General features: G+C 44.2%; 1 protein-coding gene across 1 annotated transcript; it reads right to left on the bottom strand.

Annotated features, from left to right (window-relative positions):
* Positions 1–785: 785 nt before the first annotated feature.
* LOC109891159 (eukaryotic elongation factor, selenocysteine-tRNA-specific) lies at positions 786–27060 on the bottom strand. The gene is made up of 7 exons (XM_020483493.2): positions 26278–27060; positions 23650–23857; positions 22084–22180; positions 21578–21742; positions 19042–19713; positions 16426–16582; positions 786–1337 (listed from the first exon to the last, which is right to left on the bottom strand). Exons 1-7 carry the CDS (start codon positions 26579–26581, stop codon positions 1156–1158), a joined length of 1785 nt encoding a protein of 594 aa, XP_020339082.1. The 5' UTR covers positions 26582–27060; the 3' UTR covers positions 786–1155.
* Positions 27061–27130: the final 70 nt, after the last annotated feature.

Below are 27130 nucleotides of genomic sequence, written 5' to 3'. Positions count from 1 at the left end.
AAAAGCTGAAATAAATAATTCTCTCTACTATTATTCTGACATTTCAGTCTTAAAATAAAGTGGTGATCCTACCTGACCTAAGACAGGGAATTGTTACTTGGACTAAAGGTCAGGAATTGTGAAAAACAGAGTTTAAATGTATTTGGCTAAGGTGAATGTAAACCTCTGACTTCAACTGTAGGTAAAACAGCAAGTGTGAAGGGGCATTATTGTGCTTACAGGCTATAAGATAAATAGGTTGAATGAGATTCTGCATGTGGCTAATAGAAAAGAGGAGAGACATGACGCTATACTGATAAAGCTACTTTTTTATACATTCTCACCACGTACGTAGAATAGGAAACGATGGGAATTATATTATGCTTACTGTATGAAGTTAAAGAGAGCCAACTATTAAGACCTGTTTTACTGACTGAACCATTGTAAACTACATGACATTTGCCACATCATACATGAGCAACTATCAGGTCAGCCAACAAAACAACGAGGGGGTGTTCTGCGATAACTGGGGAGTAACATGAGACAAAAAACCTAGGCTGTCACTACTGTCACTGGGAAAATGTGGTTGAAACAAAGAAGCACATATATATTGATGGGAATTCAGGTGAGATCTTTAGGTCCTCAGTCTGTGTGGAAGAGAAGATAGAAGCATCTGTTCCCCAGATACAGAGGCCAGGCTCTACATGGTCTATGAACCACTGTCCTCTCTCTCCTCTATCCATCATCACTGTAACATGGTAGTGGTATAACGGAAGGTAAACGCATACAAACGACACTTATGCACCTTTTTTGTTTACATTTGTATTTATTTAAAAAAAATTGAACCTTTATTTAACTAGGCAAGTCAGTTAAGAACTAATTATTATTTACAATGACACCCTACCCCGGCCAAATTCTGACGACGCTGGGCCAATTGTGAGCAGCCCGATGGGACCCCCAATCACATCCGGATGTGATACAGCCTGTAATCGAACCAGGGACTGTAGTGACACTTCTTACACTGAGATGCAGTGCCTTAGACGGCTGCGACGATCGCAGAAAAATGCATTGAAAATATAGCGAGCAATACTTTCCCCATGAACGGAGATCAGCTTTTAAGCAACATTTATTTTTTTATACGACATCACAGGTATCATACTATAGCTGCTGCAGAGGTCAGTTCTGAACCATCTTCTTGTGGGGGTCAAAGACGTATCTCTTGAATTGGAGGTTGATGCAGATTGGCTGAGAGTCTGTCTTGGCATCATCCTCTTTGGCTGGTTCCCCCTTAGCACCACCCTTAACTCTCTTTTTGGCAGAGGAGGAGAGGAGCTGCTTAGTCTCTAGACTGAGACCCTCTGAAGAGAAGAAAGAGGGAATAGGGAAGAGAGAGAGGGAGAGATAAAGAAAGAGATCATTCAAATTAGAATTAGAATTGCTGTTAGTTTATACAAGTCATATTTCCCTCCTTTAAAAAAAAAGTATTCACATATCGTTTGTTTATTGGATAGGACAGAGGAATTAAATATGTATACATTACCAGTCAAAAGTTAGGACATCTACTCAATCCAATGTTTTTATTTATTTTTACTATTTTCTGCATTGTAGAATAATAGTGAAGACATCAAAACTGAAATAACACACATGAAATCATGTAGTAACCAAAAACGTGTTAAACAAATCATAATATATGTTTGATTTTAGATTCTTCAAAGTAGCCACCCTTTGCCTTGATGACATCTTTACACACACTTGGAATTTTCTCAACCAGCTTCACCTGGAATGCTTTTCCAACAGTCTTGAAGGAGTTCCTACATATGCTGAGCAATTGTTGATTGCTTTTCCACTCAACGGTCCAATTTATCCCAAACCATATCAATTGGGTTGAGGTCAGGTCATCTGATGCAGCACTCCATCACTCTCCTTCTTGGTCAAATAGCCCTCACACAGCCTGGAGGGTGTGTTGGGTCATTGTCCTGTTGAAAAACAAATGATAGTTCCACTAGCCGCAAACCAGATGGGATGGCGTATCACTGCAGAATTCTGTGGTAGCCATGCTGGTTAAGTGTGCCTTGAATTCTAAATAAAATCACAGACAGCGTCACCAGCAAAGCACCCCCACACCATCATACCTCCTCCTCAATGCCTCACGGTGGGAACCACACATGCAGAGATCATCCGTTCACCTACTCTGCGTCTCATAAAGACACGCCGGTTAGAAACAAAAATCACAAAGTTGGACTCATCAGACCAAAGGACATATTTCCACCGGTCTAATGTCCATTGCTTGTGTTTCTTGGCCTAAGCAAGTCTCTTCTTCTTATTGGTGTCCTTTAGTAGTGGTTTCTTTGCAGCAGTTTGAACAAGAAGGCCTGATTCACGTAGTCTCCTCTGAACAGTTGATGTTGAGATGTGTCTGTTATTTGAACTCTGTGAAGCATTTATTTGGGCTGCAATCTGAGGTGCAGTTAACTCTAATGAACTTATCCTCTGCAGCAGAGATAACTCTGGGTCTTCCATTCCTGTGGCTGTCCTCATGAGAGCCAGTTTCATCATAGCGCTTGGTGGTTTTTGTGATTGCACTTGAAGAAACAGTTCTTGAAATGTTCCGGATTGACTGACCTTCATATCTTAAAGTGTCTTCTGTCGTGATGTTGAGATGTGTCTGTTACTTGAACTCTTTGAAGCATTTATTTGGGCTGCAATTTCTGAGGCTGGTAACTAATGAACTTGCAGCAGGGGTAACTCTGGGACTTCCTTTCCTGTGGCGGTTCTCATGAAAGTGAGTTTCATCATAGCGCTTAATGGTTTAGCAACTGCACTTGAAGAAAGTTTCAAAGTTCTTGAAATTGTCCATATTGACTGACCTTCATGTCTTAAAGTAATGAGGGTCTGTCGTTTCTCTTTGCTTATTTGAGCTATTCCTGCCATAATATGGACTTGGTCTTTGACCAAATAGGGATATCATCTGTATATTCCCCCACCTTGTCACACCACAACTGATTGTCTCAAACGCATTAAGGAAAGAAATTCTACAAATGGACTTTTAAAAAGGCCCACCCGTTAAATTGAAATGCATTCCAGGTGACTACCTCATGAAGCTGGTTGTGAGAATGCCAAGAGTGGGCAAAGCTGTCATCAAGGCAAAGGGTGGCTACTTTGAAGAACCTGAAACACTTTTTTGGTTACTACATGATTCCATGTGTCATTTCATAGTTTAGATATCTTCAATATTATTCTACAATGTAGAAAATAGTACAAATAAAGCAAAACCCTGGAATGAGGTAGTATGTAGGTAGTATGTACATGAATGTATAGTTAAAGTGACTATGCATATATATTTTATTCACTGCTTAAGCACACTCCGCCAACCCTGATGTCCTAGTGTCTGAAACCTGGCTAAGGAAGGCCACCAAAAATCCTGAAATTTCCATCCCCAACTACAACATTTTCCGTCAAGATAGAACTGCCAAAGGGGGCGGAGTTGCAATCTACTGCAGAGATAGCCTGGTCTGTCATACTATCCAGGTCTGTGAAAAACAATTAGAGCTTCTACTTTTAAAAATCCACCTTTCCAGAAATAAGTCTCTCACTGTTGCCGCTTGTTATAGACCCCCGCTCAACCCCCAGCTGTGCCCTGGACACCATATGTGAATCGATTGCTCCCCATCCATCTTCAGAGTTCATACTGTTAGGTGACCTAAACTGGGATATGTTTAGCACCCCAGACGTCCTACAATCTAAGCTACATGCCCTCAATCTCACACAAATGATCAAGGAACCTACCAGGTACAACCCTAAATCAGTAAACATGGGCACCCTCATAGATATCATCATGACCAACTTGCCCTCTAAATGCACCTCTGTTGTCTTCAACCAGGATCTCAGCGATCACTGCCTGCTTCTGTCAAGACCACCCCTCATCACTGTCAAAAGCTACCTAAAACATTTCAGAGAGCAGGCCTTTCTAATCGACCTGGCCAGGGTATCCTGGAAGGATATTGACCTCATCCCGTCAGTAGAGAATGCCTGGTTGTTCATTAAAAGTGCTTTCCTCACCATCTTAAATAAGCATGCCCCATTCAAAAAATGTAGAACTAAGAACAGATATAGCCCTTGGTTCACTCCAGACTTGACTGCCCTTGACCAGCACAAAAACATCCTGTGGCGTACTGCATTAGCAACGAATAGCCCCAGCGATATGCAACTTTTCAGAGAAGTCAGGAACCAATACACAGTCAGTTAGGAAAGCTAAGGCTAGCTTTTTCAAACAGAAATTTGCATCCTGTAGCACTAATTCCCAAAAGTTTTGGGACACCGTAAAGTCCATGGAGAATAAGACCACATCCTCTCAGCTGCCCAGAAATAATGTCACCACCGATAGATCTACGCATTTTCCCCCTACCCCGGCCATCAGCTCTGCACCCCCCCCGCAGCAACTTGCCAAAGCCACCCCCCCCTTCTCCTTCACCCAAATACAGTTATCTGATGTTCGGAAAGAGCTGCAAAATCTGGATCCCCACAAATCAGCTGGGATAGACAATCTGGACCCTCTCTTCTAAAATTATCCGCCAAAATTGTTGCAACCCCTATTACTAGCCTGTTCAACCTCTCTTTTGTATCGTCTGAGATCCCCAAAGATTTCAAAGCAGCCGCGGTCATCCCTCTCTTCAAAGGGGGAGACACTCTAGACTCAAACTGATACAGACCGATATCCATCCTGCCCTGACTTTCTAAAGTCTTCGAAAGCCAAGTTAACCTGACTAGGAATGGCGTTCCGTTAGCGTTCAGTTTCATCAAAATTGCAGAAATGTAATTATTCTAAATATTTAACTTGAATTAAATCAGAAGTGCAATACGGCAAATGAAAGCTAAACCTCTTGTTAATCTAGCCGCCATGTCAGATTTAAAAACGTTTTTACTGGGAAAGCAAACCATGCGATTATCGATCACTAGACAAAACATTATGTACAGCTACCAGCCAAGTAAATTAGTCACAAAAGTCAGAAATAGCAATAAAAATAATCAATTACCTTTGAAGATTTTCTTCATTTGGCAATACTAAAGGTCATGACGAAACAATAAATTGTTGTTTTGTTCGATATAATCCATTTTTATAGCCTAACAGGAAACGTTTTGTAAATGGCTTTGTGTCATAAATTCAGTGTCCTTCAACTTTGGACGTAACATTCGATGTAATTACTCACTCTAAACAGATGTTTATCGAGTCATGTTTGGTTTCATTGCAATCCTTTGTTTGTTAGTAATACAGCCATACTTCATGGTTCTTTTCCCGGGACATATTGAGGTGAAAGGAACTGATTTGAACACACCAAACTATGACCTCATTGCGCACCAATGATATGACCAGTTCTTCGTTGATTGACTGTATTTCGGACCAATGACCACTGATCGTTTTGAAATCTAGCTTGGTAGATAGCCAATGAGCGGAGGTAAACGACAACAGGTGATGGTTCTATCCAGGAAGACTTGCCTTTGTGGGAAACTTGAGCGTAAAGACACAACCATTCGCCATTGAAAATTCTACTAGAAGCAGCCACGCTGGTTACGGGCAGCATTTCTGTTTTGAGAGCATTTTCAGAGAAGAATTATGGCGAGTAAAACTTTAAAATCAAAGGCAAAGACAAAATATACAGATCTACACAATATTATTGAAGAAATTGATCAAGATAGTGACAGTGAATTACTACAAGATGATTCAGACAGATTCAGACATTACTACAAGATGATTCAGACAGACAGAATTATTTTGACTCTAAATCTTAGATGTTCCTGTATGGAGAAGATTCTGTGTTGGATTGGTGAGTAAACGTTATTTGAAATTTATAATATCAAATATTATTCATTTGAGATGAGATATTTTTATTTTATTTGCCATATATAAAAATATAATCAGTATTGAAATGTGTAAAGTACACTGCTCTACATTGTGGGTGAGTGTATGTCTGTGTGTCTGTGACTGTGTGTCTGTATATATTAGATATTTTTTACATTTTATTTTATCTAAACATGGAATGGATCAGCTCCTCACCATAGTGATTCATTCCCTACTCTATATATAATCTGTGTCTGTGTCTTTATTTCACAGTCCCAGCGATTCTGATTGGGAGCCCATACTGCCAAGGTGCAAATCCCCCACTGAAGCTGGTCCATCCAGCCGGACCCCTGCTGTGTCCGGCACAACACCTACCCCCGCCCGGCCATCAAGAGGTGTGAAGTCGGTGACAAAGAAGCGGAGGAAGGGAAGTGTGGAACCTGCTGGCAGAGCAGAGGAGGGTCGTTGGCACTCTGTGCTGGAGGAGGATGTGGCGCCACCACTTCCAATATTCAGACCAAAAAGGCCACCAGGACCTCAGCTGGACATGACCTCCAAATACAGCCCCATGCAACTTTTTCAGTTGATTTTCACCTCGGCAGTTGTTGATTCCCTGGTGTCGAACACAAATAAGTACGGAGCTAAGAAGCAGGAAGGCAAGAAAGAGGGATGGAAGCCCATTTCCATGTCAGATCTTTTTGTTACCTTTCTATGGTCATTTACATGGGTCTTGTAAAGCTGAAAACCCTGAAGGACTACTGGAAATCTGCACCCCTCTATCAACTGCCTTTCCCCACCACGGTCATATCATGCAGTAGGTTTCTGACAATCTCACGGGCACTTCATATCAGTGACCCAAAAGTTGACGAGGACAATGAGACGAAGCGAGGCACGGCACGGCACGGCTTGATAAGCTCTGCAAAATCAAACCTCTCTACCTCGACATCCTTGAGGCTTGCAAGACTTATTTTCAGCCTGCCCAGAACCTTTCCATAGATGAGAGGATGGTAGCCTCAAAGGACAGAATTGGCCTAAAACAGTACATGCGTAACAAACCGACTAAATGGGGTTACAGTGCCTTGCGAAAGTATTCGGCCCCCTTGAACATTGCGACCTTTTGCCACATTTCAGGCTTCAAACATAAAGATATAAAACTGTATTTTTTTGTGAAGAATCAACAACAAGTGGGACACAATCATGAAGTGGAACGACATTTATTGGATATTTCAAACTTTTTTAACAAATCAAAAGCAGAAAAATTGGGCGTGCAAAATTATTCACATGATTGTGTCCCACTTGTTGTTGATTCTTCACAAAAAAATACAGTTTTATATCTTTATGTTTGAAGCCTGAAATGTGGCAAAAGGTTGCAAAGTTCAAGGGGGCCGAATACTTTCGCAAGGCACTGTACAAACTGTTTGTTTTGGCTGATTCTCTGTGTGCATACACATGCAATGTCTTTGTCTATGAGGGGAAGAGCAGTTGTGCGACCGGTAAGGGGCTTAGCTATGACTCCGTTATGGAGTTAATAGATTTTCAGCTGCTAGGGAAGGGCTACAAACTGTTTGTGGACAACTTCTACACAAGCCCTACCCTGTTCACAGACCTGAGGAAGCTGGAGATGTGGGCCTGTGGCACCATTCGGACCAACAGAGTGGGATTTTCGAAAACCAGGGTGAACGACATGCCTAAGCAGGCTACCATGAGATTAGAGGTCGACCGATTAAATCGGGATGGCCGATTTCAAATGTTCATAACAATCGGAAATTTCCGATTATATATATAAAAAAACTACATTTATTTATTTCATACCTTTTATTTAACTAGGCAAGTCAGTTAAGAACACATTCTTATTTTCAATGACTGCCTAGGAACTGTGGGTTAACTGCCTTGTTCAGGGGCAGAACGACAGATTTTTACCTTGTCAGCTCAGGGTTCCAATCTTGCAACAGCACAGTTAACTAGTCCAACGCTCTAACCATTGCACTCCACGAGTAGCCTGCCTGTTATGCGAATGCAGTAGAAGCCAAGGTAAATTGCTAGCTAGCATTAAACTTTTCTTATAAAAAAAAATGAAATCATAATCACTAGTTATAACTACTAATCCAGTTTAACAGGCAATATTAACCAGGTGAAATTGTGTAATTTCTCTTGCGTTCATTGCATGCAGAGTCAGGGTATATGCAACAGTTTGGGCTGCCTGGCGCATTGCGAACTAATTTGCCAGAATTTTACGTAATTATGACATACATTGAAGGTTGTGCAATGTAACAAGAATATTTAGACTTAGGGATGCCACCCGTTAGATAAAATACAGAACGGTTCCGTATTTCACTGAAATAAAACGTTTTGTTTTCGAAATGATAGTTTCCGGATTCGATCATATTAATGACCAAAGGCTCGTATTTCTGTGTGTTATTATGTTATAATTAAGTCTGATTTGATAAAGCAGTCTGACTGAGCAGCAGCAGGTCCGTAATCATTCATTCAAACAGCACTTTCGTGCGTTTTGCCAGCAGCTCTTCGCAAGCACAGCGCTGTTTATGACTTCAAGCCTAATCAGCCTAATGGCTGGTGTAACCAATGTGAAATGGCTAGCTAGTTAGCTGGGTGTGCGCTAATACTGTTTCCAAACGTCACTCGCTTTTAGATTTGGAGTAGTTATTCCCCTTGCGCTGCTCTTTTGTGGAGCGATGGGTAACGATGCTTTGAGTGTTGTCGATGTGTTCCTGGTTCGAGCCCAGGTAGGGGCGAGGAGGGGGACGGAAGCTATACTGTTACACTGGCAATACTATAGTGCCTATAAGAACATCCAATAGTCAAAGGTATATGAAATACAAATGGTATAGAGAAATAGTCCGAAAATACTATATTAACTACAACCTAAAACCTCTTACCTTGGAATATTGAAGTCTCATGTTAAAAGGAACCACCAACTTTCACATGTTCTCATGTTCTGAGCAAGGAACTTAAACGCTTTTTTACATGGCACACATTTTTACATGGCACATATTACTTCTCCAACACTTTGTTTTTGCATTATTTAAACCAAATTGAACATGTTTCATTATTTATTTGAGGCTAAATTGATTTTATTGATGTTTTATATTAAGTTAAAATAAGTGTTAATTCAGTGTTGTTGTTATTGTCATTATTACAAACATTTTTTAATATATTTTTTAAACCGGCATCGGGTTTTTTGGTCCTCCAATAATCGGTATCGGCGTTGAAAAATCATAATCGGTCGACCTCTACATGAGATGGATCCGTGAAGATGGCCTGCTCTTTGTGAAGTGCATGGATACCAGAGAGGTGGTGATGTGCACAACAATCCACAAGTCCTTCAGTGGTGATCACGTCGTCAGGCGTGTGAAGGGCGCTACTGGGGCATGGACCACCAAAAATGTCCCCATTCCAGCTGCTGTGAAGGACTACAAGAGCATGGGAGGTGTGGACCTGTCAAATGCGGTGATAGGCTACTATAATGTTCTCCACAAAACCATGAAATGATACAAGACATTGTTTATAATTTTATTGACATTGCTCCAGAAGGAAATGGCTAGGAGCTGTGGACAGCCCCCCATCTCACAGCTAGCCTTCAGGGAGCTGCTCATCCAGGAGCTTGCTAGCTACAGCAAGACCACTGTAGCACCTTCTGTCCCCTCTACCTCTGTCCCTTCTGCTCCAACCAGTGGTGTTCACATGCCAAAATGTATCATTGCAGGCAGGAATGTGCCTCAGGGCAAAAAGGGCTCAGTAGGGAGGCTTCGTTGTCTGTGCCACAAGAAATCCCCTGTCACCTGTACCACCTGTTCGGTGACCCTCTGCTTCACACCAGAAAGAGACCGCTATGGGCTATGGCATTAGCATTGAAATTGTCAATAGTTACCCTTTGTTATTTAGAATTTTTTTCAATATATATATAATTTTTTCTTCAATATTTTATTTTGGAGGCATGTTAGAATATTTTTTTTTGTATTTTGTACACTGCTCAAAAAAACACTTAAACAACACAATGTAACTCCAAGTCAATCACACTTCTGTGAAATCAAACTGTCCACTTAGGAAGCAACACTGATTGACAATAAATTTCACATGCTGTTGTGCAAATGGAATAGACAACAGGTGGAAATTATAGGCAATTAGCAAGACACCCCCAATAAAGGAGTGGTTCTGCAGGTGGTGACCACAGACCACTTCTCAGTTCCTATGCTTCCTGGCTGAAGTTTCGGTCACTTTTGAATGCTGGCGGTGCTTTCACTCTAGTGGAAGCATGAGACGGAGTCTACAACCCACACAAGTGGCTCAGGTAGTGCAGCTCATCCAGGATGGCACATCAATGCGAGCTGTGGCAAGAAGGTTTGCTGTGTCTGTCAGCGTAGTGTCCAGAGCATGGAGGCGCTACCAGGAGACAGGCCATTACATCAGGAGATGTGGAGGAGGCCGTAGGAGGGCAACAACCCAGCAGCAGGGCAGCTACCTCCGCCTTTGTGCAAGGAGGAGCACTGCCAGAGCCCTGTAAAATGACATCCAACAGGCCACAAATGCGCATGTGTCGGCTCAAACGGTCAGAAACAGACTCCATGAGGGTTGTATGAGGGCCCGAAGTCCACAGGTGGGGGTTGTGCTTACAGCCAAACACCATTTGCCAGAGAACACCAAGATTGGCAAATTCGCCACTGGCGCCCTGTGCTCTTCACAGATGAAAGCAGGTTCACACTGAGCACGTGACAGAGTCTGGAGACGCCGTGGAGAACGTTCTGCTGCCTGCAACATCCTCCAGCATGACCGGTTTGGCGGTGGGTCAGTCATGGTGTGGGGTGGCATTTCTTTGGGGGGCCGCATAGCCCTCCATGTGCTCGCCAGAGGTAGCCGGACTGCCATTAGGTACCGAGATGAGATCCTCAGACCCCTTGTGAGACCATATGCTGGTGCGGTTAGCCCTGGGTTCCTCCTAATGCAAGACAATGCTAGACCTCATGTGGCTGGAGTGTGTCAGCAGTTCCTGCAAGAGGAAGGCATTGATGCTATGGACTGGCCCGCCCGTTCCCCAGACCTGAATCCAATTGAGCACATCTGGGACATCATGTCTCGCTCCATCCACCAAGTCTGTCCAGGAGTTGGCGGATGCTTTAGTCCAGGTCTGGGAGGAGATCCCTCAGGAGACCATCCGCCACCTCATCAGGAGCATGCCCAGGCGTGGTAGGGAGGTCATACAGGCACGTGGAGGCCACACACACACTACTGAGCCTCATTTTGACTTGTTTTAAGGACATTACATCAAAGTTGGATCAGCCTGAAGTGTGGTTTTCCACTTTAATTTTGAGTGTGACTCCAAATCCAAACCCAATCTATGGGTTGATAAATTTGATTTCCTTTGATAATGTTTGTGTGATTTTGTTGTCAGCACATTCAACTATGTAAAGAAAAAAGTATTTAATAAGAATATTTCATTCATTCAGATCTAGGATGTGTTATTTTAGTGTTCCCTTTATTTTTTTGAGCAGTGTATATAGTTATTTGCATCAATGTATCACTCTACCAATTTGGCCACTTGGGTACATTTGGGAATCTTGTGAGGGACACCTGGGCATGTACCTCACTCATTCCTGAAGGTATCTATCTGAAACTTTGGTAAAATACTGTTGCCCACTTATGTTCTTATTTTAAATGATCCCCAGCATCATATCTGAATATTTTGGCTGTTCTTGTTCATTTCAAAGATGAAACCAAATTAAAAGAACAGAAAACGTTGATTATTTCCTTGTATTTTCTTCTAAGCGATCTATTGTGTTATATTCTCCTTCATTCAATTCAGATTTCCACAAACTTCAGAGTGTTTCCTTTCAAATGATACCAAGAATATCCATATCCTTGCTTCTGGGCCTGAGCTACAGGCAGTTAGATTAGGGTATACTTTCAGGCGGAAATTGAGAAGAACTGGAGGGCAGTCCTTAACAAGTTAAACAGATCACCGACCATTTAGAATCCCACCGTACCTTCTCCACTATGCAATCGGGTTTCCGAGCTGGTCATGGGTGTACCTCAGCCACTCTCAAGGTCCTAAACGATATCATAACCGCAATAGATAAAAGACAGTACTGTGCAACTGTTTTCGTGCCACAGAGGTGCCACGGGGTTCAATTCTCGGGCCTACTCTTTTCTCTGTATATATCAATGACATCGCTCTTGCAGCTCGTGATTCTCTGATCCACCTCTACGCAGACGACACCATTCCGTATAAATCTGTCCCTTCCTTGGACACGGTGTTAACAAACCTACAAACGAGCTTCAATGCTATACAACACTCTTTCCGTGGCCTCAAACTGCTCTTAAATGCAAGTAAAACTAAATGCATGCTCTTCAATCGATTGCTGCCCGCAACTGCCCGCCCGCCTAGCATCACTACTCTGGACGGTTCTGACTTACAATATGTGGACAACTACAAATACATAGGTGTCTGGTTAGACTGTAAACTCTCCTTCCAGACTCACATTAAGCATCTCCAATCCAAAATTGAATCTAGAATCGGCTTCCTATTTCGCAACAAAGCCTCCTTCACGCATGCTGCCAAACATACCCTCGTAAAACTGACTATCCTAATGATCCTTGACTTCAGCGATGTAATTTACAAAATAGCCTTCAATACTCTGCCATCCGTTTTGTCACCAAAGCCCCATAAAATACCCACCACTGCGACCTGTATGCTCTCATTGGCTGGCCCTCGCCACATATTCGGCACCAAACCCACTGGCTCCAGATCATCTATCAGTCTTTGCAACACCCACCCGTAGCACGTGCTCCAGCAGGTATATTTCACTGGTCATCCCCAAAACCAACACCCCCTTTGGCTGCCTTTCCTTCCAGTTCTCTGCTGCCAATGACTGGAACGAATTGCAAAAATGACTGAAGCTGGAGACTTATATTTCCCTCACTAACTTTAAGCATCAGCTGTCAGAGCAGCTTACTGATCACTGTACCTGTACACAGCCCATCTGTAAATAGCACACCCAACTACCTCATCCCCCTATTGTTATTTATTTTTTGCACCCCAGTATCTCTACTTGCACATCATCATCTGCATGTCCATCACTCCAGTGTTAATGCTAAATTGTAATTATTTCGCCATTATGGCCTATTTATTGCCTTACCTCCCTAACCTTACTATATTTGCACACGCTGTACATAGATTTTTCTATTGTGTTTTTGACTGTACGTTTGTTTATCCTTTTTGTAACTCTGTGTTGTTTTTGTCACACTGCTGTGCTTTATCTTGGCCAGGTCGCAGTTGTAAATGAGAACTCTCTCTCAACTGGACTACCTGGTAAAATAAAAGGTGAAAAAATAAAAATAATAATAACATCTGTGGCATTGTGTTGTGAGACAAGAGTGCACATTTTAGGGTGGCCTTATGGTCCCCAGCACAAGGTGCACCTGTGTAATGATTATGCCGTTTAATCAGTTTCTTGATAGTCCAGCCACCGGACAGGTGTGGCATATCTTGGCAAAGGAGAAATTCTCAACAACAGGGATGTAAACTAATTTGTGCACAAAAAAAGACAGAAATAAGCTTTCTGTGTGAACAGAATTTTCTGGAATCTTTTATTTCAGCTCATGACACATGGGACCAACACTTTACCTGTTGTGTTTATATTTTTGTTAAGTGTAGGAAGGTGTTCCTAATGTTTGGTATACTCTGTGTATGTGATCTGGAGGCAGCAGCTTAGACCGCTAGACCACACAAGTCACTTTTAAAAACCTCCACACCACTAGTCCCATTCTTACAGCTCTATAGTGGTGTCTCAGGGTCAACAGTACATCTGCTCTTTACACTGACGATGACAGAGATAGGAGATGAGAGGGAGAACAGATAGATAGTGATCCTCTCTCTGCTCTACTTAAAGAATGACAATGCTGGAGCCACTGTGGTCTGCTGAACCTGAACTGGATCGCCAACCTCAGCCTCCTGATCCTGCTGCTGATAGAGTGGAGACAAAGGTCACAGTCCTGACTCACGGTCCTATTCCACGGTCATGTTTCATCTGATATTTACCGTCCAGATTGGGCATCGAATCACACATGCAACTTTGTCCCACCAGTCATTGTCTCCTTAACTTATTAAGCAGTTGTGGTCTTGTCTCACGGTTCCGGTTTCACGCTCAAGGTCGTGAAAGAACCTTGACTCTGTCTCTCTCTCAGGGTTCTATGTGGCGGTTCTGTTCTGGCTGACATTTATTCTGGTGTCTGACAGACCTCAGGCGACTGGGCACGTGCTGTGGATTCCGCTGGGGCATCCCTTCCTGTGTGTGTGTGCGTTTGACATGTTTGTTTGCTTGTTGTTCCACTCACGTAGAGGTGAGAAATGTTCCCTGAGCAAACCTTCGCACTGGCTGACCTCATCTACCCGCATCACATGGCGCCACAGAGGAGGTTGTTATGGTTACAAGCCAGGCAGAATCTCTGATCTACAGAACTCACTTGGCCTTAGCTCACACCGCTCACACACACACACAAATTAATCAGTGTGATGTAATTTCAAATAAAATCCAGTTCATCAATGCTTGAACTTAATTTTTTTGTTGTAAATGGAGTCAGCACACACACCCCTTTACTCAGCATAATTACAAAAAATATTAAATGATCCTCCTAAAGCTATCACCACAAACGTATAACAAGTTTTTTTTTGTTGCATTAAACAACATAATGAACATGCATTTTATCCTTTTAATTACATGCTGACATATCACATAGACAAAGTAGAAGTCCGATGTATGTATGTATGTATGTATGTACGTCGCTCTGAATAAAACCGTCTGCTAAATGACTCAAATGTAAAATGTAACCTGAATACCCGAGAGGGTCTGCATTCATAAATCTAACTTTTCCCTCGGGTCCAGGTCGGGTCCTGTTTGATTGTCATTGGGTCTATGCAACTACAGCTGATAGAACAGAGTGGACCCATAGGTCTTTATAGGTTGGCTATAGGCTATTTGTTAACCAGAAGATCAACTTGGTTGATAAACATGTTTTTAATCGGGTACAGGCCGGGTCTAGGTCTGGTTGCATCGAACCTGAACCCGAATGGACCCGATTGTTCTCGGGTCCGTTCAGGTCCCCATTTAAAAAAAATTTTTTTTTATTTTTTTAATATATATATATTTTTTTTTACATCGGGTCCGATTGTCCTCGGGTCCAACTTTTTGGAGCCGAGAAGACCTATACTTCAAAGTCTAAATGACAGCTATCCCCCTCTGCTCCTTTCCCGCAATCTATCCATCTCTTTCTCCTCCTCTAGAATAGCTGTCTAGTGCCAGGCTGGTGGCCCTACGGGGCTTGTAGGGGATGAGTTTGGGGTCAGAGCGGGTTGCGGGGGGGAATTGGACAGTAGTGTGTGTGAAGGGGGAGGTTGTGAGGGGTCTGGGGGGCCTTCAAAGACTTACTCAAATCTAACTAGCCCTCTTTTCCTTTCTCTCCCTCACTTTCTCCATTTTGAATCATATGCCCTGAAGGGGCAAAAAACAATGAGAAAAAGGGAGCACACACAAGCACACCCAGAGTAGCGAGAGGTCAGAAGAACACACAGCAGAGGGCAAACTATGAGAGTGAATGAGCAATGAGCATGCTGAATGTCTTAAGTGACTAGCCAAGTATGTCAGTGTATATATAAGAGCATGTTTGTGAGTGTGTACGCCAGTGTGAGTGAGTTGAGAGGAAGTAGGTACGGTTCTCTTTCTAAATGTTTTAGTTTTCTCTTCCCGCCAGGCCCAGTGTGGAGCCTATCTGTGGGTCGGAGGTGAGAGGAGCGACAGAAGGTCAAATAAACAGGGTGCAGACTTCCCCCGGAACCAGAGCTACGCCCAGAGGATCCTGGAGAGGGATTCCCAGCACACCACATCCTGATTCTGACAACGAACGGACCACGGACAACCACAGGAAGTAGAAGGAAAGACACAGCATAATGAACGGACCACGGACAACCACAGGAAGTAGAAGGAAAGACACAGCATAATGAACGGACCACGGACAACCACAGGAAGTAGAAGGAAAGACACAGCATAATGAACGGACCACGGACAACCACAGGAAGTAGAAGGAAAGACACAGCATAATGAACGGACCACGGACAACCACAGGAAGTAGAAGGAAAGACACAGCATAATGAACGGACCACGGACAACCACAGGAAGTAGAAGGAAAGACACAGCATAATGAACGGACCACGGACAACCACAGGAAGTAGAAGGAAAGACACAGCATAATGAACGGACCACGGACAACCACAGGAAGTAGAAGGAAAGACACAGCATAATGAACGGACCACGGACAACCACAGGAAGTAGAAGGAAAGACACAGCATAATGAACGGACCACGGACAACCACAGGAAGTAGAAGGAAAGACACAGCATAATGAACGGCGGCGGTGTGCAGTACTGGTGAGTGTCAACGAAGGGTGGTGGCGTTTCAACATGTACAAACGGCAGGAAATTCATATAAAATGTCTGATATCTGTTGGTCAGATGTGATCATACACCCATACGCTGCTTTAAACCGCTCAGCAGCGAGGTCTGTTTTATCATTAACACATTCATACAGGCCCATGCCTACATACCTGGCACCCGGATCTTAAACTTCCCGCTCTGTCCGAAGCCGCCCTCGATGACCCCCTCCTCGCCGGTCGACAGCGTGACCTTTAACCCCACAAACAACTGCAGGTTGGTCTCCTTCTTGAAGAGATTTCGGCCAATCACAGTGTAGTCGTCTGTCACCTGACCAGAAGGAGGAGGAGACTTGAGAGAGGCACCAATGACAGATACAACAAAATATACTTATTGTAATGCAATACACTTAAATAATATGATCATTAAATGAGCAGCTTCCTGTAACAAATATCATACAAATACCATTATTAACTAACGCTCCAGCATATCCCTTAATGATTTGAGGCAGACAGTGTGTGTTTGTTTTTCATGTTCCTCTCTCTGATCTAACACACACACTGCTGCATGATCTCGTGTGTTGCCATGCTGCCTATCTGTCGCCATAGTGAATGGTGGGGGGGTGGCTGACCCCACCATGACACTGTTTTGTCCCCTGTCCCAACCCAACGCTGCTATGAGCCACATTCCCCTAGGACTGCCGTCTGTCTGTCCTCTCATTCCTCTTCGCATGTTTTCTTCTGTTTTGTATCTGTCCATCACAGAGACTCTCTCACCCGTCACTGATCCGATAAAGGGAGGGCACCGCTCTTTCCCTCGCTACTTCTCCCCCTTTGTCACTTCCTTCCCTCGCTCACTCTGACATTCGGTTCTGACTGATGCGTTACCGCTGATAAGCTACAGTTGGTTAAAATTACACTCTTATTTTAAATGTATGTTCTGTCCTTGAGCTGTTCCTATCTATTTTTGTTCTGTATTAGGTCATGTTCTATGTGGACCCCAGGAAGAGTAGCTGCTGCATTTGCAACTGCTAACAGGGATCCTAATAAAACAACCCAGTGACTAAGGGATGACAAAGCCATACCTCAAACTCAGATATTTGTCCTCTTAGAAAAAAACTAAACAAATAGGACTTCCTCATTCTAGGAGGGGAACCCATGTCACAAGACCTGAGTCTGACCTCACAGGGAGAGGATCAACCTCAGGGTCAACGACCTATGTGTAACAGCCTAACAGCAGTAAAACTTGTCCACACACTTGACCTCTGACCTGTGAGTGATCCTGAGAGAGGATGCGTACTGTGTACACACAGACACGCTGCTGGCTGCAGACAACACTGAAACAGACAAACAGGCAGGAGCAACGAGGCAGATAAGACTCTTACGAGTCAAAATGGGAAGATAAACTGAGGAACCTCAAAAGTCAGAGAGGTGTTGAATTAAATGACAAAATAAGTCATTGAATATATTACAAGAGCGAGATCGAGCCAGGGAGAAAGACGGTAAAGGTGAGAGATCGAAAAGCATAATGGATTGAGGACTCAAAGAGAGATGAGTGTGAGAGAGCAGGGGCCAGAGTGAGGGCCTGGGGGAATGCAGAGCCATGTGGATGTGGGTATATTCCTGTGCCACTCAGGTCCAAACAGCACCAGCCTGGCTGTCGCCACTGGCGTCAGGGGGACACACGCCTAGCACACGCAAAGGCCCTGCATTCTTCTACACGCCGCATCTCTGTCTGTGTGTGTGCGTGTGTGTGTGTGTCCACAATGGGAGCTCAGTCTCTGAAAATCTCTCCAGTGCCACCAGTAATGAGAAACATCCAAACAAGGACCAGAAGACAGGAAGGAGAGGGGGGCAGAGGAACAAGGACCAGAAGACAGGAAGGAGAGGGGGGCAGAGGAACAAGGACCAGAAGACAGGAAGGAGAGGGGGGCAGAGGAACAAGGACCAGAAGACAGGAAGGAGAGGGGGGCAGAGGAACAAGGACCAGAAGACAGGAAGGAGAGGGGGGCAGAGGAACAAGGACCAGAAGACAGGAAGGAGAGGGGGGCAGAGGAACAAGGACCAGAAGACAGGAAGGAGAGGGGGGCAGAGGAACAAGGACCAGAAGACAGGAAGGAGAGGGGGGCAGAGGAACAAGGACCAGAAGACAGGAAGGAGAGGGGGGCAGAGGAACAAGGACCAGAAGACAGGAAGGAGAGGGGGGCAGAGGAACAAGGACCAGAAGACAGGAAGGAGAGGGGGGCAGAGGAACAAGGACCAGAAGACAGGAAGGAGAGGGGGGCAGAGGAACAAGGACCAGAAGACAGGAAGGAGAGGGGGGCAGAGGAACAAGGACCAGAAGACAGGAAGGAGAGGGGGGCAGAGGAACAAGGACCAGAAGACAGGAAGGAGAGGGGGGCAGAGGAACAAGGACCAGAAGACAGGAATGGGAGGGGACAGAGGAACAAGGACCAGAAGACAGGAAGGAGAGGGGGGCAGAGGAACAAGGACCAGAAGACAGGAAGGAGAGGGGGGCAGAGGAACAAGGACCAGAAGACAGGAAGGAGAGGGGGGCAGAGGAACAAGGACCAGAAGACAGGAAGGAGAGGGGGGCAGAGGAACAAGGACCAGAATACAGGAAGGGGAGGGGGCAGAGGAACAAGGATCAGAATACAGGAAGGGGAGGGGGCAGAGGAACAAGGACAGAGAGCCAAGCACGAAGACTGATGGGAAGGGTGTGTGTGTGCAGCCTATTAGGGGAGTGAGGGGGTGGAAGATGTGTCTGTGTGTGGCAGGGGGTCCACTCACCCTCTCCACCTGTCCCTCCTTGTGTTTGGTCTTGTAGATACGTAGTCTGAGTAGTGTAGTCTCAGAGTAGCTCTTCTCCTCAAAACCCTCCAGCAGACGCCCCTGGAACGCCAGTCGGCACACGTTGGCGTGAATGTCTGTATCCAGCTTGGAGCCAATCACCAGGCAGAGAGTGGGACATGTGACCGGATGCTCAAACTCCAGCAGCGCCCACTGCTCCGGGTCTTGTCCCGCCCCGCCGGCCTCCCGTTGGCCAATCACATACTCATCCTGGTGGAAGTACTCCCGGTCAAAAGAGAAGGGTGTGTCCAGGGGTCTAAGGTCTGGCTCAGAGGCGTGGGGGTCTGAGGTGGGTAGCTGGGGGTCCGTAGTGGAGGTCTGGTGGGTCTCTCCAGGGGGCAGACCGAAGAAGGTGACCCTGGCCATGACAGTCTCATGTCCCACGGTGATGTGGAACTTGGCACGGGTGGCCAGGGAACCCTTGAAGTAGCCAATCTTTCTGACAGTGATGATGGCTGCGTGGAGGATGTGTAGGGAACCAGGGGTACACACCACTCCCCGTTCTAGCAGTTTAGGATCAAACTGGGTCACACACACACCCACCCGGTCACCCTGCATTGCCCCAGCCACCGGCCGCCGGAACATCTGAACTGACTTCACTTTCTTGGTCACCTAGGGGTTAAAAGACAAACACAGAGAGACTATCAAACCACCTCATCAGCTCTATTGATTGTTTGTGCAAGGTTAGGTATACAATTGACAGAGTATGAACATGTTCAATATTACACTGAACAAAAATATAAAATGCAACAATTTCAATGATTTTACAGTTCATAGAAGGAATTCAGTCAATTGAAATAAATTCATTAAGCCCTAATCTATGGATTTCACATGACTGGGAATACAGATATGCATCTGTTGGTCACAGATACCTAAAAAAGGTAGGGGCGTGGATCAGAAAACCAGTCAGTATCTGGTGTCATGACCATTTGCCTCACACAGTGTGACATCTCCTTAACATATAGCCTTCAATGGCTGTGCAAAGTTGATGGATATTGGCGGGAACTGGGACACATACACGTTGATCCAGAGCATCCCAAACATGCTCAATGGGTGACATGTCTGGTGAGTATGCAGGCCATGGAGGAATTGGAACATTTTCAGCTTCCAGGAATTGTGTACAGAGGCTGTAAATTGTCATGCTGAAACACGAGGTGATGGCAGCGGATGAATGTCATGACAATGGGCCTCAGGATTTCATCAGGGTATCTCTGTGCATTCAAATGGCCATCGATAAAATGCAATTAAGTTTGTTGCCCATACCCCCACCATGGGGCTCTCGGTTCACAAAGCTGACATCAGCAAACCATTCGCCCACACGCTGCCATCTGCCCAGTACAGTTGAGCTTCCCTGAGATGGATTCTGTCAGTTTGTGTAGAAATTATTTGATTGTGAAAATCCACAGTTTCACCAGCTGTCCGGGTGGCTGATCTCAGATCTTCCCACAGGTGAAGAAGCCAGATGTGGAGGTCCTGGGCTGGAGTGGTAATTAACATTACATTTTCTGGCAACAGCTCTGGCGGCCATTCCTGCAGTCAGCATACCAATTGCATGCGCCCTCAAAACTTGAGACATCTGTTGCATTGTGTTGTGTGACAAAACTGCACATTTTACAGTGGCCTTTTATTGTCCAACACAAGGTGCACCTGTGTAATGATCATGCTGTTTAATCAGCTTCTTGATATGCCACACCTATTTTGGCAAAGGAGAAATTCTCACTAACAGAGAATGAGAGAAATAAGCCTTCTGTGCGTATGGAATATTTCTGGGATCTTTTATTTCAGCTCATGACACATGGGACTAACACTTTACATGTTGCTTATATTTTTTGTTCAGTGTATAACAGAATAATCTTTGAGTGTTGTTTTTATGTTGTGAGTGGGTGAGTATGGTCGGTGTAGCCTAACCACAATTTCTCTCCGACACTACCTGCTGGTTAATCCAGGGTTCTGCCGCCACCCGGTGGAGGATGTTATGATGACACCAGTTGACAGTAAGGTTCAAGATAATAAACTGGGCTGGCCTACAACTGCATCTGGTCTGAATTAGCCAGCTCCTGTACTGCCAATACCCCACCCCTCCTCCCCAGTCTCCCCAAAAACACAGACACATCCTCCACTCCACTCCCATCCCTCCCCCTCTCCTCTTGCAGTCAACTTCTGAACTTCCCCAAAAATCTCTGTAGCTTTTATCTTCTACTCCAGCCATCCAGGTCATCTGAATCAGGGCTCTTCTACTACATCAATGATTCTCAACCTTTTTGGAAGCAGGGACTACCATCATGCTATAGTCTCTTTATAGGACCACATAACCTAAAATTAGAACAAAATAAATTGGCTAATGCACTCTAATGTTCTACAATGTCACAACAAATGGTTTCTGGTCTATAGACATGTGGGATTGAGGTTGAGAACCACTGATCAAGACTTCTTTTAGTGGTCATGTACATCAGTGTTCTGTGGTAAGTGACCATACCTTGAGCGCAGGGATCTCCACAGTGTCATTGACAGCCAGCGCCCCCTGTAGGATGGTTCCGGTCATGACTGTGCCCTGACCACGGATGGAGAAGCAGTGGTCCACAGCCATCAGCAGAGCTCCCCCCGGATCTCTGTGAGGTAGGTACGTCTGGCTCTTCAACAACTAGGACACACACACCAAAGTCAAAACTGCTCTCATTAACATTGTAACGGTCTTGTAGGCATGAGTGTGATTCAGTCACACACAGAGAGCCATATAGTAGTGTTGAGTGTGTATCCTGTGGTTTCATCAACACTTACTGACAGTGTCTCTTGTGATTTAATTATAGGGAAGAACCCCTGACCTGACAGTGTCTGTCATACCTCTTTGTTCTGTAAGAGTGACCTTTTACTGAATCATACTGTATGTATCATTGAAGCCTTCTACACATCAGTCAGAATACTAAGCCAAACTGCTAATAGCGCAGGCACTTCCTGGGGCACCAGTGTGTCCAGGGTCTTTACCTCTATTAACTCAGGCACTCCATGGGGCTCCTCTGTTTCAGGGGCCTCAGGACCCCCAGGCTTTGCTGACAAGGCAATCACAGGACAGTCTTTAAATCTATCCAACAGGGGATGAAACGAGGGTTAGAATGATTTTGTGTGTGTCATAGACATTAAAACCAGAAGACAGTGATAGCATTGATGTCATCCATGTATTCCTATGCAAAACTCGATGGCTCATGAAGCTGGTAGTATTTGAATTTGAAGCACGCCATTATTGCTGAATGGGACTGAATGGCACCCCAAAAAATAGCTAAGGATCATCGTGAAGGTGGCAATAAGCAGCAAAGGATCATGGTCGATGTAGTAGTTTTCATCCTGCCTTAATGTCTATGGAGCCTCCTAATAGCCTGCCGGCCATGATTGGTCTGTGTCAGCACCTGATCCTGTGTGACGACAAATTTAGTAGTCAGAATGTATCACTACTTAATTCAGTATCTTGGTTTGTAGCAAACATTAAAATAATTCACAGTGGGGATCGAACTTGATCATAATAAACACATTTTAGAGCACAAATCAGCCGTCTAAACAAAATGTGTTTGGCAATACTGGCGATCTAGGTCTAGATCGTAATTTACAGGCTTTCTAGGTCAGACCTGGGCCCATATCTACAAAGCATCCCAGAAACGTTCTTAGAATCCTGTTAAAACCTGCTTAAAGACCAAAAAAAATCCTAACTCAGAGTAGGTTTTAGGACAAAATCAACCCCATAAAAGTTTATCTCAGCTGGTAATCACAACAGTTGAGGTACCACAAAGGAAAGATAGTGATGACGCTCATTGACATGTTGCAAATTGTGGAATAACCAATCCTGATGAGGCGTTGCCAGCTGTGAACTCTATAGCACATGTTTCTTCAGACAACCACAATGAATGTGAATGTTCAAACGTTTCAATGGTAAAACCTTTTATATCATTTCCGACTGACACGATCACTTTGCCTACTCTTAATGATTGCTTAATATGTTGGCATGCATAAACTTTTTTTTAAACCAATTCTGATGGTTGTTAAAAGTGGAATTTTGACAATACCATTATATCGACACACTCGTCATTTAGGCATATCGTGTAATAGGCCTCATGTGAAATCATTGTCAAAGACAAGAGCATGTAGGTCTACATTATTTATAGATTTATTGTATAGAAATATCAAAACATTCTTTCAACAACTGCAAAGCAGTTGCATGTGGTGCAGGAACCACTTACTCGCTGCATTTTTCTATTATCAAGACACCTGCTGGTAACTATTAACCGGTTAGGACAGCTTATGAGGCGTCCTAAATAATCTGTCGACTTGGTATCTCTTATGACTAAAGCCCTTCTTGCATAGCTTTCATTTTTACCCATAAGAGTAGGAGTAAAATATCTCGATTCTCAGCACCTAGCACAAATGTTCTCCTCTGAAATGCATTGTGGATACAGGCCCAGAGCTTTGGCACCGCTAGGTTGCTACATAGTAGCCGACCAGCAGAACTGGTGAACTGGTGACGCTCCAGAAAGGACACTGGGGGCCTGGTGTGTGTGTTACCTGGTGTTCTCCAGTGTCTTGTGCAGTCTCTTGGTCATCTTGTCGATGGCGGTCTGTCTCTTGTTGGGCGGCAGCAGGTCAGTCTTGTTGAGAATGACCACCATGCGGGGGCAGGTCAGCTCTCCTATCAGCAGACACTCTGCTGTCTGGGTCTGGATCCCCTTCACCACGTCTACCACCAGCATCATCAAGTCTATGATTTGAGCCCCTGAAACACACACACTCACTATTAGACTTGTATGTATGCTAAATGGCTTGTCTATAATAAACACCCCAGTCCAAAACTACTGCAGCGAAATGATTGTGACCACTAAGCACTGCATGGTTACAGCTCATCTACACAGGGCCCAAAGGACCAGTCATAAGTTGAGCAACCAATGGAGAAACAGCAACAGACAACCAAGAATAATAACGAAGAGAGGGAGAGAAGAGGGATGGTACAAAGGATAAAGAAGGGAGAAGGGCTAGATGGCTGAAATTAGAGCCCCAGCTCACTTGGTTGTCTTTCCTCTCCCTCTTTTCTTTCCTTCACTTTGGCAGTCTTTCTTTCCTCTGCCTCTCTTTGGCTGTCTTTCTTTCCTCTGCCTCTCTTTGGCTTTCTTTCTTTCCTGTGCTTTCCCCACTGGGGACAGGAGAGGAAGTTTATTACATACCCTGATCCCCACACCTTCCTTCTGCCCTAATCCACAGCATTTGCCATCCACAGGGACACACTGGCTTTAAATAGCCAACTACCAGCCATATACACTGACTCAAGCCACACTCCCACTGTGCGTGCTCTCCTTCTCCTGCTTACCTTCAGTTTCAATCGTCTTCTCCCACCAATGCATACCCTCACCTCTCAGCCCTGTCAAAGCAGTCTCCACTTACAGCATACATAGTACATTTCTTACCTAGAAATAATTAAACAAAAATAATCAAATGTGGATAAAGCCAAAGAACACTCCTCAGGAGTGAGGAGAGAGAGAAAGGGAGATTGTAGCAAGAAAGAAAGGGGAATGACTAAGCAGGGTTTAGCTGAGGCGTAAGGAATTCTCATGTCCTCCAGGAGACTTCTACCCATTCCTCCTCTCTCTCTTCCTTTCCAAGCCACAGGCTAGTGGAGGGGCCAGTCAATCAGTGTGGGTTAACCATGTAATGGCTGCATTAAATGGTTGAGTCAAGAAATAATGTATATTTGTATCAGGTGTATGTGTATTAGAGGTTGACCGATTAATCGGAATGGCCGATTAAATAGGGCCGATTTCAAGTTTTCATAACAATCGGAAATTGGTATTTTTGTGCGCTGATTTTTCTTTTTTTAACCTTTATTTAACTAGGCAAGTCAGTTAAGAACACATTCTTATTTTCAATGATGGCCTAGGAATGGTGGGTTAACTGCGTTGTTCAGAGGCAGAACAACAGATTTTCACCTTGTCAGCTCGGGGGATCCAATCTTGCAACCTTACAGTTAACTAGTCCAACGCAATAACGACCTGACCTGCCTCTCTCTTGTTGCACTCCACAAGGACACTGCCTGTTACGCAAATGCAGTAAGCCAAGGTAAGTTGCTAGCTAGCATTAAACTTATCTTATAAAAAACAATCAATCATAATCACTAGTTAACTACACATGGTTGATGATATTACTAGATATTATCTAGCGTGTCCTGCATTGCATATAATCTGACTGAGCATACAAGTATCTGACTGAGCGGTGGTAGGCAGAAGCAGGCCGTAAACATTCATTCAAACAGCACTTTCATGCGTTTTGCAAGCAGCTCTTCGTTGTGCGTCAAGCATTGCGCTGTTTATGACTTCAAGCATATCAACTCCCGAGATGAGGCTGGTGTAACCGAAGTGAAATGGCTAGCTTGTTAGCGCACGCTAACTAGAGGGACGGAAGCTATACTGTTTCACTGGCAATACTAAAGTGCCTTTAAGAACATCAAATAGTCAAAGGTTAATGAAATACAAATGGTATAGAGGGAAAAAGTCCTATAATTTCTATAATAACGACAACCTAAAACGTCTTACCTGGGAATATTGAAGACTCATGTTAAAAGGAACCACCAGCTTTCATATGTTCTCATGTTCTGAGCAAGGAACTGAAATGTTAGCTTTCTTACATAGCACATATTGCGCTTTTACTTTCTTCTCCAACATTTTGTTTTTGCATTATTTAAACCAAATTGAACACGTTTCATTATTTACTTGAGGCTAAATTGATTTTATTGATGTATTATATTAAGTTAAAATAAGTGTTCATTCAGTATTGTTGTAATTGTCATTATTACAAATAAAATAATCGGCCGGTACATTTTTGGTCCTCCAATAATCGGTATAGGTATCGGCGTTGAAAAATCATAAATCAGTCGACCTCTAATGTGTACTCTTTATTCTGCAGCCCCAGTGTGTTCCCATTTGCCATTATTGAAGCTGGCTGTCAAACTCTTTGCGAGAGTACCAGGAGATGTCAGACAGCCGACTGGACAGTTGAAATACGTGCCATGTACAGTCATTTAGTGTGAGTGATGGGATCTCCACCATTACACAGGTGTCAACACCTGAATATTTGCTGTCTTGCTACTACGGTTAGGGTATCGATTTCTCTCTGCAGTAATATGATATTCTCATTCACTTCTCTCACCCCCAATGATGGTGCGAATGAGGGACGCGTGTCCAGGACAGTCCACCAGCGTGAACTGCAGGTTGTCGTAGCCGTGGCCCCCGGGATCCTCCCGCAGCTGCTCGGGGAGGTCCACGTTGAAGGAGGAGAAGCCGAGATCCAGAGTGATGCCTCTCTCTCGGGACTGGGGGTTCTTGTCAAAGGCAGCCGTGGACGCTGTGCTGCTGAGCGCCCTGGCAAGCGACGTCTTCCCGCTGTCGACATGCCCAAGTACCCCCACATTAAAATTGAGGGTCTTCGGGTGGTTGTTGCTCGAGTCTGCCATGACTGGTAGTTAGCTCGCTATCTGCTCCTGTCGCAACCTCAGCAGTTAGCGTTACTGGCTGTGCCTTGAACTCTAGTTACGTTCAGTAAGTTAATGACACAACACGATTGACAACATTGACGATAAACTAATATTCATTCAATAAATTCATACATTAAACTCCTTACGTTACAATTAATTAATGTGTTTGATGAAATAAAGGTAACTAAACACAAACGTTAACTGTCGAGCTACACAAAACTTTTCTTCCTGCGTATCAGTAAAAACAGTCCTCTGGAAATTATGCCAGTGTGAGTAACGTTTTACTCCCTCTCACAAGTAGAGGCTACAAAATCATGAGGTGTGAAGAAAATATCCGTCTAGAACTCGAAACGAATTACATTTATTAAACAAACTTTTTGATAAGAGAGTGTAGGCGATGGAATGCAATCACAAAGGCAGGAATCAATCTCAAATTATGTACTAGTTTCCGTAAAGTCAAAGTGACGTGAACACAAGCGGAAATAAAAGCCAAAAAGAGGCGTGGTGGTTTTTGTATGAGTGAGATTG

This window comes from Oncorhynchus kisutch, linkage group LG5 (genome assembly GCF_002021735.2).
Source record: "Oncorhynchus kisutch isolate 150728-3 linkage group LG5, Okis_V2, whole genome shotgun sequence".
Taxonomy (NCBI): domain Eukaryota; kingdom Metazoa; phylum Chordata; class Actinopteri; order Salmoniformes; family Salmonidae; genus Oncorhynchus; species Oncorhynchus kisutch.
The sequence above is the reverse complement of the archived record's forward strand: the minus strand, read 5'-3'. Positions and strand labels throughout refer to the sequence as shown.